At 36.2% G+C, this 14,864-nt stretch overlaps 2 protein-coding genes across 2 annotated transcripts; one reads left to right on the top strand and one right to left on the bottom strand.

Annotated features, from left to right (window-relative positions):
* Positions 1-111: 111 nt before the first annotated feature.
* LOC107469884 (ribosome-binding factor PSRP1, chloroplastic) lies at positions 112-2,328 on the top strand. The gene is made up of 5 exons (XM_016089272.3): positions 112-557; positions 658-804; positions 1,146-1,391; positions 1,709-1,817; positions 1,953-2,328. Exons 1-5 carry the CDS (start codon positions 303-305, stop codon positions 2,081-2,083), a joined length of 888 nt encoding a protein of 295 aa, XP_015944758.1. The 5' UTR covers positions 112-302; the 3' UTR covers positions 2,084-2,328.
* Positions 2,329-2,887: 559 nt separating this feature from the next.
* LOC107469890 (uncharacterized) lies at positions 2,888-4,802 on the bottom strand. The gene is made up of 3 exons (XM_016089277.3): positions 4,719-4,802; positions 3,908-4,638; positions 2,888-3,826 (listed from the first exon to the last, which is right to left on the bottom strand). Exons 1-3 carry the CDS (start codon positions 4,790-4,792, stop codon positions 3,102-3,104), a joined length of 1,530 nt encoding a protein of 509 aa, XP_015944763.1. The 5' UTR covers positions 4,793-4,802; the 3' UTR covers positions 2,888-3,101.
* Positions 4,803-14,864: the final 10,062 nt, after the last annotated feature.

The raw sequence follows: 14,864 nt of genomic DNA, 5'->3' as shown, positions 1-14,864 counted from the left end.
AATTATAACGTAAAAGAGAGCGCAAGTGGACAAAATAGTGTCTAGATTTTTGTGCCTAGTTATGGATAAAATCAAGTAAGGAGTGGCCACGTCTGACACCGAGACAACTCTGAATATTCATCTTCATCCGATACGGTAAGGAAACGACACCGTTTCAATATCCAATACTGTTTGCTGTCACTCTCACTCTCTTCGGAGTCTCATCCTCTTCGTCCGTGTCTCTGGCTCACTCTACCACCCAAAGCTAAAATCTATTGTCCCAATTCGTTTTCCCAATTATTCACTTCAATTCAATTCCAGCTATGGCCGCCCCACCTTTATACTTCCACGCTACCCTGCGTACTTCCCCGTCCCCTTCTTCTGGCCGTTCTTCTACCCTCTCTCTACTTTCCAGACCTCACTTCAACAGTTCCTCAACAAAGCTCAAAACTTTCTTCCCTCTCAAGCATGCTGCAAATGCCACCTCTACCACCCGCGGCGGTTCCCTCTCCGTTCGCATGACTTGGGATGGACCACTATCTTCCGTCAAATTGATCATCCAGGGCAAAAATCTAGAGGTATATCTATGCTGAGTTCCTAGGGATACTTAATAAAATAAAATGAAAAAAAGAAAAAGAAAAAATGAATTGTTTATGAACTGTTTGTTGTTTTGCTCAGCTCACTGATGCGGTGAAGCAGCACGTGGAGGAGAAGTTGGGGAAGGCCGTTCAGAAGCACAGTCACTTAGTTAGGGAAGTTGATGTTAGGCTATCCATTCGAGGAGGAGGAGAATTTGGGAGAGGACCCAGGACTCGTAGATGTGAGGTAACGTCACCCAATAATTTCATTCTTTGTAATATTGGATGTGAATTATTTAAAATATAATTATGATTTACAACAAAACCACATGTCTGAAGCCACTTAATAGGGCAAGGCTTGCTTTGGTAATATGGATTTGCAACATTATGCATAGTATAGTGGTAGAAATAGAATATTTTAACTTTGGAATCATCACATGTTGTGGTGATGATGTGTTGAGTACACAATAAGTAAAAGAAAAATAAAAAATCAGTCACTTGAAGATCTCTCTTGTGCATATAAGCATGTGTTTTCAGTTCAATTCATTGATTCATGTTTCCATTATTCTTTGGTTTCCAATCAATTAGGTAACTATTTTTACAAAGAGGCACGGAGTGGTGAGGGCTGAGGAAGATGCAGAAAGTACATATGGAAGTATAGATTTGGTGTCCTCAATCATCCAACGGAAGCTGAGGAAGATAAAGGAAAAGGAGTCGGACCATGGTCGGCACATGAAGGGCTTCAACAGGTTGAAGGTTAGAGAGCCTGTGGAGCCGGTACCACTGGATGAAGAAGAGATATCTGCAGAAGAGGAGGAAGAAACAATTGATGAGGTTGGTAGTTGATATTTGATAAATAACCTTCAATTGCATTTTGGATTTGGTTTTTGCATGCATATTTACATGAGTTCATGAATTCCAAAAAAAAAGTTTACGATCTTGTTCAAAACACAGGAGGAAAAACCTAATATTAGGCCATTGTATATAATATATTATAGGATTACAAATGAGAACTGTTTTGGAAGTGGAAATAGATTTGATAGGTGTTCTATTATGACTTATGAGTAATTCAAACCTTTCAAGCATATTGAAATACTCCTAGTTTTTCTGTTGGTAGATAGCTTTACTCATGTTGTGAACTTGACTTGTAGGTTGTCCGCACAAAATACTTTGACATGCCTCCATTGACTGTGGCAGAAGCAATTGAACAACTCGAAAATGTTGATCATGACTTCTATGCTTTCCGAAATGAAGAAACTGGTGAGCAATTAGTGTCTAGCTCTCTGTTTTTGTGTGGCTTTGTTTCTTACTTTGCCATATTTTTGTTGGTTTTTCTCCTATTTTCAATACATTTTGTTATCATGGTAACTAACTTTATTCCCTATGCTGCTTCAGGGGAGATTAATATTGTATACAAAAGAAAAGAAGGAGGTTATGGAGTCATTATTCCCAAAGGAGATGGTGAAGCACAGAAATTGGAGCCTTTAGTGATTGAACAAGCTAGAGAACACTCCCTGAAAGAATGAAAGGAATTCAAAAAGAAACCGTGTATGTAAGAAGGCAAGAGCTTGTACATGATTAGCGGATACTAATGGTAGCTTCTGCGTGGCCGAAGTGCACAGGGAACTTCATTGATGGCTTTGGTGTTACAAGTGTAAAACAAACTTTTCGATTTTAAAATGGAAGAGATGAATCACAGTTTTGACTGCACATAATGTCCAGATTCCAGAATAAAAGCAATTTCCTCCGATAATGCCTCCTTTTTCTGTCATCATCCGTTTTGTGTTGGTCCATGTTTGTTTCTATTGTACAACATAGGGTGTTCATGATGTTTTTGCTTCATTCAATAAGATTTTGACGATAGTTTACAAGGTAAAAAGTTGGCTAGAATCCAAGTGATAGGGACAGAAATACAGAATCAAACAAAAACTTTGCTAGTTAATCAAGCAAGCAGTGTGCTGATTTCATTCGCGTAACCGGAGCTTTATTGCTAGTGGATGGCATGAATAAGTGAGCATTAGATAGACGAATATTAGAAAAGAAACCGAATAATTGAGCACGCCGACAAGAAAAACCAGAGTTCTTGATGCATTTCTTTGAAAAGTACTACATAGTGACTTGCTGCATTTCTTGACAGTAGTTGAAACACATGGATGCAGTAGCATTGTTGAAAAAAAATGATCGACAAATGTGGATTGACACTTGACAAAGTTGAGCAATTCTTCACTAGTTCAAATAAGAGGGAGTGATGGAATATTACAATTAAAGCCAACCTGAGCACCAAGCGCAGGAATCACAAAATCGTAATCATCACAAGAGTATATGCAGAGTGAGATAATATACATATATATTGCAACTCTTGAAACATAAAGCTAGCTTGATGAACTGCGAAAACAACCGTCGAAAGTAAAACTTGTAAAATCCTAATACACATGGAGATTAAAAGTAAGGAAATGCTTACTAATATACTAAACTTGATAAACAAAAAACACCGAGAGAATAGTCAAGTACTAGAGAAGTCCAAGTACAAGTGCTGGTTGAGTCTTACAGAACAGAAGAAACAGCAAAAACACCATCTTGCCTCCTTGATTTCATATCCACCAACTTATCTCCCTCAACAACCTTGAAAGGATCCAACATAATAGAATCCATATTCAGCTTTGGGAATCCCAATTGGACCTGATCAACAGCATTTTGAAACGACACTCTCACAGATTTCTTCCATTCCCTCATAAGACACAATTCAGTATACTCAGACTCCTTCTTTACCCTCTCAAGCTCCCCCAAACACTTAGCAACCTCCCTCTCCGCCTTCTCCAGCTTAGTCACCACCCTGCATAGTTGCCTCTCCTTCTTTTCCAGCTCCTCTACCAAGAACTCAGTAGCGGCTGCTATTCTCAGTGCATTCGCCTTCACGAAATGTCCAACTTCCGTGTGGCCGGTGTGGCGGAGCTTGTCCTGGTCAGGGCTAGAGAACAAGTGATGCCGAATGTGATGGTCGAAATCAAAGCGGCGATCCCACAGGGAGAGGACCCTTCCTTCTCCTTCAAAATCTTGCAGATGCTGCATATCAATATCTGCAACAATGTTCTGTTCGTGAAACAAAGGAGGAGGAGTAAGAGGAGCAGCACTGTTCTCCACAGAAACCTTTTGCTTCTTCTTCATCTTCTCCGCTGCTCTTTCTCTTGTGAGTACTTCCTCCTTCCTCTTCGGTTTCTTCTTCACTTCCTCAGCTTCTTCCTCTTCCTCTTCTGACTCTGACTCCTCAGCTATACAATCAGATCAACAGAATAATATGAACAAGAAAGTAAAAACAAATATTGAAAATAAGATTATGAAAATGCAGTTACCATTAATGAGAGAGGAACAAGAGAATGGAGCTTTCAGCTTCTGGAACTTTGTGACCAAAGCTTTCTCAGAATCAGAGAGACTCCAAAACACAGGCGAATCTGGAAACTTCACGAACTCAGACCAACAAAGAGGAAACTTTGGGTTCTTGTTCTGATCCATGAAGAAAGGAACAGAGCTACCACCACCACTCCCCTTGACTTTGAAGAAATTGTTTTTGAAGCGGAAGCACCTCAAATCCAAAGACAGAAGCTTATGTAGACCTGGACGAGCATGAATATGAAGCCATGCACCTTTCTTCTTCTCCACCAACTGAAAGAAGTAGAAGAAAGTGGGAACAGTAGGGGTGAGTTTGTGAAACTGGCATAGGAGTTCGAAGCACCGAACGAAGACCCAACCGTGAGGGTGAAGCTGTGTAGGAGCTGCGTCAATCTTCTTGAGGATACTCATATGGAAATCGGAGAAAGGAAGAGGTAGCATCAAATCAGTGAAAAGCGCCTTGTACACGAAGAAGAACCGTTCTTGTTCTTCTTCACCTGAACCGTAACAAACACGGTCAAGGTCGGTGCAGTGTCCGAATGATACACTTGAATGATTTGGTTGGAGGAGTTTGGTTGGGGTGAGATTGGCGATGTTGATGTCTGACTTGGTATTCAAAACTTCAGGGTCAACCCAGTTCCAGGTGCTACCGCTACCACCACCGTTGGAACATTTCTGGTTGGTTTTCGTCATCCTGAAACAGAAAAGTGAGAAGAGAAATTAACAGCATTACCATGCAGCCATGGACACTAATGAAGTGATACTGAGACATACCTGATAAAACTGAGAAGACAAAGTTGCAGAATGTAGTTCAAGCGTCCAACCAAGAGTAGTGATAAATGAGACATTAATTAATTTAATTAACATTAAATGAGCCACTTAGATAAAGGCCATTAAAACTTTTTTTTAAATATTTTTAATTACTTAAAATTTAACACTTATAATTTGAATGGTTAGAATTTAAATTTTTTAAAATTAAAAAATATATAATAAACATATTTTAATCATTTTTTATAATAAGATTATTGTAGTCATTTTCTGTAAAAAAGAATATTAATTTAAATCGGTTCAAAGTTTAGTTTATCGATTTTTCGACCAAATCAATTTGTTTGATCTAATTTTGACAAAAATAATATAGTTTAATCAATTATAGATATTAAATTTTAGTTAATAACAAATATATTTAATAAAAAAAACGTTTTAAACATTTTTATGGGAGTGTCTCCCTAAAATTAAATTGGTTAAAATTACTCATTAAAATTAATGTTTTTTATTAAAAATAAAGATATTCGAATCTGCATAGAAAGATGATGTCATTTAAGTTATAATTCATTGACTACTAAAATCACTTACTAAAATTAATTATTAAAATATAAAATATATATTTATATATAAATACATGATAATTAATTTTAATAATTAATTTTAATATATAAATAATATTTTTAAAATAAAATACATTTTTAAGCGAAATATTTAAATGACACTCTTCATAATTAATTTGTAAATGAATTTAAAAATGGTAAAATACTGAAAAATGGATGAATAATGTGTTATGCACAAATGTGGAACTGCTAGTGTCAGAAGCCACAAAACGTAACCTGCCTTTTGTGTAGGACGAAGATCAAGAAAATGTTGCATCTTGCAAAACACAACCTGCGATTCGTAGGGCAGGACAACCAATTTTTGAAACGTGCCAAGTGTCCCTTGCATACAGACAAGAACAGTTGTTGATCAGTCTTGGAGAAGGCAAAACGCAGACTGCGTTTGTTAGCCGTGCAGAGCAAATCGCAGGTTGCGATTGACAGCCTCCCTAGCTGCATGCTTGACGTGTGTAATGGAAGGGTGAATCCGCTTATAAAACCAAAACGTAGGTTCTTGTAAGGGTGAAAAAACGTTAGTAAAGAAGAGTGAAAAACGAGAATGAGGAAGCAAGAGTAACAAAAGGTTACTGAAGGAGAAAGAGTGAAGAAGCAAATGTGGAAGAAGAAGAAATATACTATGAAGGGTTAGGGTTTGAGGGAGAAAGAAAAAATGGTTTATAATTTTAGCAAACCAGAATATATTTATTTCTATTTTATATATTTGTGTTTTAACTAGTAATTTTATTATTATTATTATTATTATTATTATTATTATTATTATTATTATTATTATTATTGGTTTGTAATTTTACCAAACCAGAATTTATTTATTTCTATTTTATATATTTGTGTTTTAACTAGTAATTTTATTATTATTATTATTATTATTATTATTATATTTATTATTTTTTAATAATTTATTAATATTTTTCTAATAATAAACGATATTGTTTAATAATAGAATACCGTTTAGAATAATAATAATAAATTATTATTATTTTCTAATCATACGTAAATAATGTTTAATCATTTTTAATTATTTTTTGAATACTGTTTAATAAATAAATACTGCTGTTAATATTTTTTAAATAATAATAAATAAATACTGCTTAATATTGCTATTATTATTTATTGAATAAATTAGAGTAAAGTGACAATTAGGTCTTTGAAGATTTCGACTTCAGACTAATTAATTTTTAAAGAAAAAAAAGTACTAATTTGGTCTTCCAAGATAGCAACCAATGGACACATGATGTATTTTTATCAATTCATCAACTAAAACTTAACGGTGATACTTATATGTATTGTTAATTACTCTAACATATCTATTTCTAAACGATAGTCATACATATAACAATTTTTTGAACGAAACTTCAATTGTTTTGATAGGATTTGTGATAAATAGAGAACAGCTAATAAAAGATATATAAAAACTCAAAAGATAATAAATGCTTCACTATCCAAAACTACGATTGTGTTTGGGATTCCCGTTGGGAAATAGAAAATTTTGTTTGAGCGTCTTGAACGTCTCATTATTACATTTTGCAACTTTTTGGAACCTCTAACCCAGAAGTGCTTTCACCTCTGAAAGTACGTTCCTGTGAAACTAAAAATTCTAGCTCTGTTGGGAAGGTTAATTACCGTTGGAGGAATTAGGTAAGAAATTTATTCCATATCTATCAACTCTACCCTTCATTTCTTCTATAAAAAAAGATGCACATAACCACATAATTTCACAATAATTCTCTGTATGTTCTTCGTTACAGATTTTTTTTTCTATCAAACTCTTTCAGATTTGTTTCTATCACTGCCAAGATAAAGATTTTATTTCTTATTTCTTATTGTTTTTAGTTCGAGTTAAACACCAAAGTAATCCCTAAGATTCACAAAACGCACCGATTTGGTCCCTGACTTCTCAATTACACTATTTATGTCCTCGACTTTGAAAAAAATGCACCTAGTTAGTCCCTTCGCCCTTTTCCATCGAAGCTCCTTCCCGGCGGCAGTGATGTGACAATTTTTTGCCATGCTGGACTGTGGAACGGTTACATGAGGTGGCCATGGAAAGTTTGAAACCCAATGTGATCCCTGAGCCCCTTTTTAACCCTAATTGCTGGAGTAGCGTACCACTTCTTCTTCTTCTTCTTCTTCTTCTTCTTCTTCTTCTTCTTCTTCTTCTTCTTCTTCTTCTTTCCTGTTCGTTTCATTCGTCGTTGCTGTGCTGGGTAGAACGATGGTTGGACATGCAAATGAGGGAGACGGAAGTTCTATTCGATCGACGACAAGGACACCTAGTCGTAGCAGAGCCTCACGAGTGCCAAAGTGCTGTGGGTGTGGGAAATGCCCTGTGCTTTGATGATCTAGAACGGACACCCACCCAGACAAGCCCTTCTTCAGATGTTCGAATTACAACGTGAGTTTGTATGTAAGATATGTTGTTTCTGTTTTTTAATGCCAACCTCTAAATCCCTAAATTTACTGCTCACAGTGTAGTGAAAAAGGGTGGTGTGGGTTTTTCCAATGGGCAGACATTGTAGAAGATGACAATGGCAATTTTGAAGAAGCTGCAGCATATAAGAATGAAGAAATGAGCGTGAGTCTTGCATTCAGGATTGGCAATTTGGAGGCTGAATTAAGGAGGCAGAAATATGTAATACAAATATTAGGATTGTTGGTTTTTTTCTTGTTAGTTGTTGTACTAGTTGTGGTTGCAAAAATGTAACAAATGTGTTATGTGTATGAATGAATGGGCACTCTTTAGATTATTGGTGTGGTCTGTGTATATAGTTTACAAAGATAATAACCAAACTAAATAAATATAACAGAACAATTAAGTTGATAAAACCATATTTTAATTATAATTAACATATTGTGAAACACTGTCAATAGAGTAGCTCCTGATAAACACCATAATACAGCACCAAAAAGGAATACAATAAGACCTCCAAGTTTAAAGGTTTATAACTACCAAAAGTAAAAGTTAACCATACAGTCTGGTTATGTGCTACTCCTGAATGAAATTAACAAAAATAAGGAAACAACTGGTGCCCAAATTCCATATGTAATCAATCAGACTGCAGCAGTCAGAACATCCAATTACTTAGTGTTTTTCTTCCTTGGTGGTTTGAACCCTAGAGTTGGAACAAATTTAAAAAAGTTGGCCAATCTAGAGGATGTTGCTGTACTTACTCCTTGCATGGGATCAATAGAAGCAGTTACTGGTGGTGGTGAGCTCCTCCTTTTGGTTGGTAATTTATCTAGCCTTTTTGTTGTTGTTGGTGGTGGTGGTGGGGCCTGAGGTAAGTTAGGAAAGTAGTGTGAAAAAGGAGCAACTAAAAAAAATGTCAAAAATTATATACCAAATATTTACCTCGTCTTGTGTCCCACCATAATTTGGTTGGGATAAGTAAATCTCAGTAGCAGCTGCTGGTGATGGAAGGTTATCTGTAACCTCCACTTGAGCATGATTCCGGACAGCTACACCAGGAGGAGCTTCAACTACTTGTGGTGCCACATTGGTGGTGTTGCTTGGTTCAGCTGCAGGTGTACTCCCAGTTGGAGTAGATTTGGACTTGCTCGCCGCCACAGCAGCTGTTGCAGCTGCAAGCGCAGCAGCAAGCTCATCAGCTCTTTTCTTTTTACATCCTCTCTTGGTGTGTCCCTTTACTCCACAGTATGTGCATTTGAACGGCTTCAACTATCTCTTTAGAGTAACAGTTTGCTTAGGTTTCTTGTTTCCACTAGTACCTTCATCAGCATCCTTTCGTCTTTTGGTTGTCAGTTTTTTAGTTTCTGTTTAATGTTAGGAGCTTGGGGCTGAGTGTAGACTGACTTTTCCCATAGGGATTGGCCTGGGAGAGGATTGATGTGATATTCATATGTCTTCTTGTATGAGTCCATGGTGACCAAGGGATGACAGAAGTCCTCGGGTCTCTTGTTCATCCGTGCAAGAGTAGCACAAGCATGAACACAAAGAATGCCTATAGTAAATAAACCAGGAAATAATCAACAAGACACCAGCCAAATTAATTAATGAAGTAAATCCATTTATAATGTAAAAAAGAATACATTTGATGTAAAGGCTAATAATATCACCTGTTAACATCCAGAACTAGCTGGTGTAAAGTCTCTTGCCTAAGTCAACAACCATGTTAGTTGGGTGTCCATGGACCTCAAATTTTTTATATTCTTCATCTTCAGTCCATATAGGAACCCAATTCTTTGATTCTTTACAAACCTTTTCCAATCGGCTCTGAATAACAGGAGGTAGTTTCCCCACATGGTTGTTCAACTTTACTTTATTCTTTGCAATTGATCGCATAACAAACATCCTTACCTCTTCAAGCAATGTGATGATTGGCTTGCTCCTAGCCTCTTTGATGCGTGCATTGAAGACCTCACATGCATTGTTGCAGATATTATCCAGCTTTGGCTGGTGGCCAAATTGAGACTTTGTCCATGAATGCCTTGGCCACTTGTTCAGGTATGTCCATGCCTCCTCACTGACCCTCTTTATTTTGTCCATGTTATCAATAAAGTCTTGAAATGTGGTTGACCTAGCAGCATCCCATAGGAGTCTCCTCAGCTCAAGATCCTTCCACTGTTTGTTAAAATTTCGCCACAGCTGCCATACACAGAAACGATGATGGACCTGTGGCATGACCTCTTCTACAGCAGAAATCAATCCCTGCTTATGACAAACACATGTAGCAGAAACCAAATAGGATCAACCAGTATGAAATATTCAAGCATATTTAACCAAATTTCAAGCAGTCTACGTTAATTAGAGAGTCATATAATTTATAAAGTCCAAACAGGATCAGCCAGTATGAAATATTCAAGCATATTTAACCAAATTTCAAGCAATCTATCTTAATTAGAGAATTATATAGTTTATAAAGAACAAATAGAATCAGCCAGTATGAAATATTCAAGCATATTTAACCAAATTTCAAGCAATCTATCTTAATTAGAGAATCATATAGTTTATAAAGAACAAATAGGATCAGCCAGTATGAAATATTCAAGCATATTTAACCAAACTTCAAGCAATCTATCTTAATTAGAGAATCATATAGTTTATAAAGTCCAAATAGGAACAGCCAGTATGAAATATTCAAGCATATTTAACCAAACTTCAAGCAATCTATCTTAATTAGAGAATCATATAGTTTATAAAGTCCAAATAGGATCAGCCAATATGAAATATTCACACATTCACACGTTATCCAGAAATCAACCAACTACTCATAACAGAATGAACCAAGCTCAAAAAATATCATGTAGTCCAGAAAATGAACCAACTTTAACAAATGTGTAACTATTTGAATAACATAACAATGTTATAGGTAGGAGTTAGTTACCTTCTGCATGTCAGAAATGAAATACCATCCGTTAGCCTTATAGTCTCCCAAATCTTCTTGGAGTAGCTCAAGAAACCACTTCCAATTCTCCTTGTTTTCAACATTGACTATAGCCCAAGCAATGACATATATGTGATGGTTTACATCTTGGGCTACAGCTGATAATATCTGGCCTCCAATATGTGTCTTCAGAAATGCATCGTCGAGTCCAATTAATGGCCGGCACCCTGATCTGAACCCGTTCTTGCAACCACTCAAGCAAACATACATTTTCTTGAACATGACTTGTACACAAGAAATGGAATTACCCCAATTTTCACAGTGGATCTGGGATTGGTTTTCAGAAGAGTTTCAGCATAATCCATTAACAAGGCATAATGTGCCTTCTCATCGCCATAAACAACATTCCTTGCATCAGCCAAGGCTCTAGCTATTGAATTTCTATGCAGAATTGGATCACATTTTGACTTAAAATACACTGCAGCCTCACATTGCTTGAAATTAGGATACTTTCTAACCTTTTTAACCAACTTACCAGCCAACCATACTCTGTTTGCAGTCCTATTAGTGTTTTCCCTTGGACATGTATGATCATCATAATATGTCTTGATTTGCCAGCAATAGTCCTCATGATCTCTTGAAGCATACACAATCCATGAGCACTCATCTACTTGGCAAACTGCCCTACACCTGATATTATCATTCTTTACGAACTTAATCCCCCTACCTTCCTGTATGGTAAACTCTCGCACAGCATCCCTGAATTCTTGTTTGGTATTGAACTTCATGCCCACTTGAAGTCTCAACTCACCAAACCTCTGGCACCCTTGGAAAATAGAAAATTCATTTAAATCTCCATCAGATTCTAGCTCATCCTCATAGTTAGGAGGAGTTTTCATCTCCTCCGAGTGCCACGAGTTGGCTCCATCAGATTCTGTACTAGGATCGAGAGCTTCATACCAAATTCCTTCCCCTGTAGTTCCTACAAAACCTAGATCCACCTCTACATCTGAAAGATCCTCAACATATGCATCATCAGCTTGCATAATATTATCTTTTCCTATCTTCTCCTTTCCTTTAGCTATGCCTGAATTCTTTTGAACCTTATTAGCCTCTTTTATTTTTGGTTTCAAATTTCTTGCAACCAATTCTTCATCATTACTAAAGCTGTCCTCTTGCACTGGGACATAACATGTATCCTCTGAGCTGCCATCATCTCTTGTTGATTCATTTATAGTTAAATCCACATGAAGAGGCTGCTTGCCTTTGCTAGTACTCCATCCCTTCCCCTGAGATCTTGTAATTCTTTTAGGTGGGTTAAATTTGGGTTTGGGTTTGGAAGTGAACTTGGACTTGGGCTTTGATTGAGTTTTGTTGGGCTTCAGATGATGCTTCGGCTTTGGAGTTGGCTTCTCATTATGTTTCACAATGGGAGCTGGGTTGGGTTTTCTACTATATTTTGGGTTGGGTTTTCTACTGATTTTTGGGTTGGGGTTATCAGGTTCATCCATGGGGTTGGGCTCTTCATTGGTAGGATTTGTAGTGAGGGGGTCAGCAGCAGGATGGTTTGGAATGGGAGTTGCAGTAGAAGGAACTGGGTTTGTAGTTGATTGGTTTGGAATTGGGTATGTAGTTGATTTGTCATCTAGGGTTTAATTTGAGCTATCCACAGGTGTTTTCTTGTTAGCCTGTAAGTCACCATGGCAAACCTCTTGTGCTTCATAATCAAGTAACATCACAGCCCTTTTCCCCTCCATCAGTTCAGGTGTGGAAACTCCATGTTCAAAGTAAACATCAACTACTCTGTCATTCCTCTCTGCATGGAAGCACATCTCCCTTAGTTCATCATCACTGGTCAGAGCTCTCAGTCCAACCTCCAAGCTCCTTCCGAAAATCAGCCACCAGCACTCAACTACCTTGTCATACCCCAGCTCCTTGAAATAGTTTCTCACAAAAAAAACATCAAGGGTATCTTCATCTAAATCTCCTAAGCAACTTCAATTGTCAGGTGAGTAAACCAATTTTTCATCACTATTCTTCTTAAACGTCCCACCGTGGTGGAACATGATATCCAGCAATTTTTCCATCTACAGTGAAAAATGGGTATACCAATTTATCTAATGTATGCTATTGATAATATAATCAACATACCACAGTAGAAAATAATCCAGTATTGATTAAAACCAGATACTTCATCACATTACCATTATAGAAACACCCTCATTTCCTGTGTAAAAACAGAGCATTCACAAAATCCAAACCCACACCACCCAGTGCAAGAAACCCTACCTAATAATATAACATTCAATAATTTTTTATCAACCAACACAAAATTTTCAACTGAAACTCACACCAATGGATACCTTAACACTATAAAAAATATATAAAAAATATTTTATTCACTGCATGCCTACCTCTGTGTTAGGGAGCTTCACGAGGAAGTTTTGCTCCTTCCTTCCCCGATTTTGAACGACCGATGAGCAGCTTTTGACCCTCTCCAATTTGCATCACAACAAAAAACCTCAACAGGACAAGCGAACCCCAGGGTATGGAGTTTTCAGTTTGAACGAGATGAAGAAGATGAAGTGGCGAAGTGAACTCTTTGAATATGGGGGTTTTGTCTTTTGGTAACTCCTTCCTTCTTTAAGTGGTGTCATTTTCATTTTTTAGCGCCAAATCCTAATATGACACCGTTCTCCATAGTCCAACATGGCAAAAAATTACTACATCACTGCCGCCGAGAAGGAGTTTTGACGGAAAAGGGGGAAGGGACTAACTGGGTGCATTTTTTCCAAAATCGAGGACATAAATAGTGCAATTGGGAAGTCAAGGACCAAATCGGTGCATTTTGTGAATCTCAGGGACTACTTTGGTGTTTAACTCTTTTTAGTTCATATGAATTTTTTTTATCATTTACTGTTCTTTATGTTTAATATTTAAAGTGTCTTTTTATTTTTATTTGACTTTGTTTTTTATTTTTTACTTATTTTTATCATTGACTTTGTTTTTATATTATTTTTTTCAGTGTTCTAATCTTTCAGGTATGTTATTAATTTTTCATGGTATTCTTATTATTTCTTGTTCATATGAATTCTATTTTTTTCTCTTTTATGCACTGTGTTTAGAATAATGAGTAACAATGAATTTCTAAAGACAAAAACAGCATGGGACATGGAAACCACTAAACAATTTATCCAAACATGCTTAGATCAAGTTGCTAAACAGCAATGTAATAGAACCACTCTTACAAAGAAAGATTGGAAGGATGTTTTGTCTCAATTTAATGAAAAAACTGGAAAACAATATGATAAGATTCAATTAAAAAATAAGTGGGACAATCTTAAGAAGAAATGGTCAGTATGGTACAAGCTTTTTGGCAAAGAAATGGATTTAGGATGGGATTATACTAAGGTGAATGCTATGGTGCCTAAAAAGTGGTGTTTACTAAAAATGGTTAAAAATTAATATTTAATTTAAAAGATATAAAAAAATATTTTTAAAAATTCAAAACTTATCACAAAAAGTAAGTTAGGCAAAAGTTAGACAACAATTGATAGGCACCATAGAATTGGTCTTATACTAAATATATTGTTCATGCACCAAATGAATGGTGGGAGAGAAAATAATTGGTACGTAGTAACTTATTACTAAAGCAAAAATTTTAAATTTAAGTTTGGTAATAAGTCTTGTGTTGATTAGTTGTACACATGCAGAAAAATCCCTTATATGAAAAATTCAGAAATAAAAGACTTCCTTTTAAAGATGAGTTAACTATATTATTTAAAGATGTTATGGTCGATGGAAAATTTGCTTGACCTCTCTCATCTGGGATGTTACCTAGTGGCATAGAAGAAGATGGTGATGGATATCGACCATACTTTGAGAAAGGTCATGTTGATATAGAAGAAGATTCTAGAGATAGTGAAGAAGGTATAGGTACTAGTGTGGGAGTTAGTATTGAATTTCAGCACATAAATCTTAGCTTTTTCAATAAAATAATAGTCAAAAGAATACGGAAAAAAGAAAGAGATATGTGGTTTGTGAAACAATAAGAAAGAAGAAAAATTCTAAAGTCTCTGCCTCAAAGCAAATTGCAGATGCAATAAGTAGAATTGTGATGAATCCATATTTGACGATATATTTTGGTTTGATTTGAGTGGATTTCATCATATAAACTCACATTTTTTCATTCA

This window comes from Arachis duranensis, chromosome 10 (assembly GCF_000817695.3).
Source record: "Arachis duranensis cultivar V14167 chromosome 10, aradu.V14167.gnm2.J7QH, whole genome shotgun sequence".
In the NCBI taxonomy this organism is placed as follows: domain Eukaryota; kingdom Viridiplantae; phylum Streptophyta; class Magnoliopsida; order Fabales; family Fabaceae; genus Arachis; species Arachis duranensis.
Note: the sequence above shows the minus strand (reverse complement) of the source record. Positions and strands in the feature narration are given on the sequence as shown.

Bases quoted from the DNA above. Each gene is read 5' to 3' on its own strand.
- LOC107469884 (XM_016089272.3), top strand. From the start codon at position 303: ATGGCCGCCCCACCTTTATACTTCCACGCTACCCTGCGTACTTCCCCG. The intron at 558-657 runs GTATATCTATGC...TGTTTTGCTCAG, and splicing joins TCCAGGGCAAAAATCTAGAG to CTCACTGATGCGGTGAAGCA. The intron at 1,392-1,708 runs GTTGGTAGTTGA...CTTGACTTGTAG, and splicing joins AGGAAGAAACAATTGATGAG to GTTGTCCGCACAAAATACTT.
- LOC107469890 (XM_016089277.3), bottom strand. From the start codon at position 4,792: ATGTCTCATTTATCACTACTCTTGGTTGGACGCTTGAACTACATTCTG. The intron at 4,639-4,718 runs GTATGTCTCAGT...TTTCTGTTTCAG, and splicing joins TGTCTTCTCAGTTTTATCAG to GATGACGAAAACCAACCAGA. The intron at 3,827-3,907 runs GTAACTGCATTT...CTGATTGTATAG, and splicing joins TTGTTCCTCTCTCATTAATG to CTGAGGAGTCAGAGTCAGAA.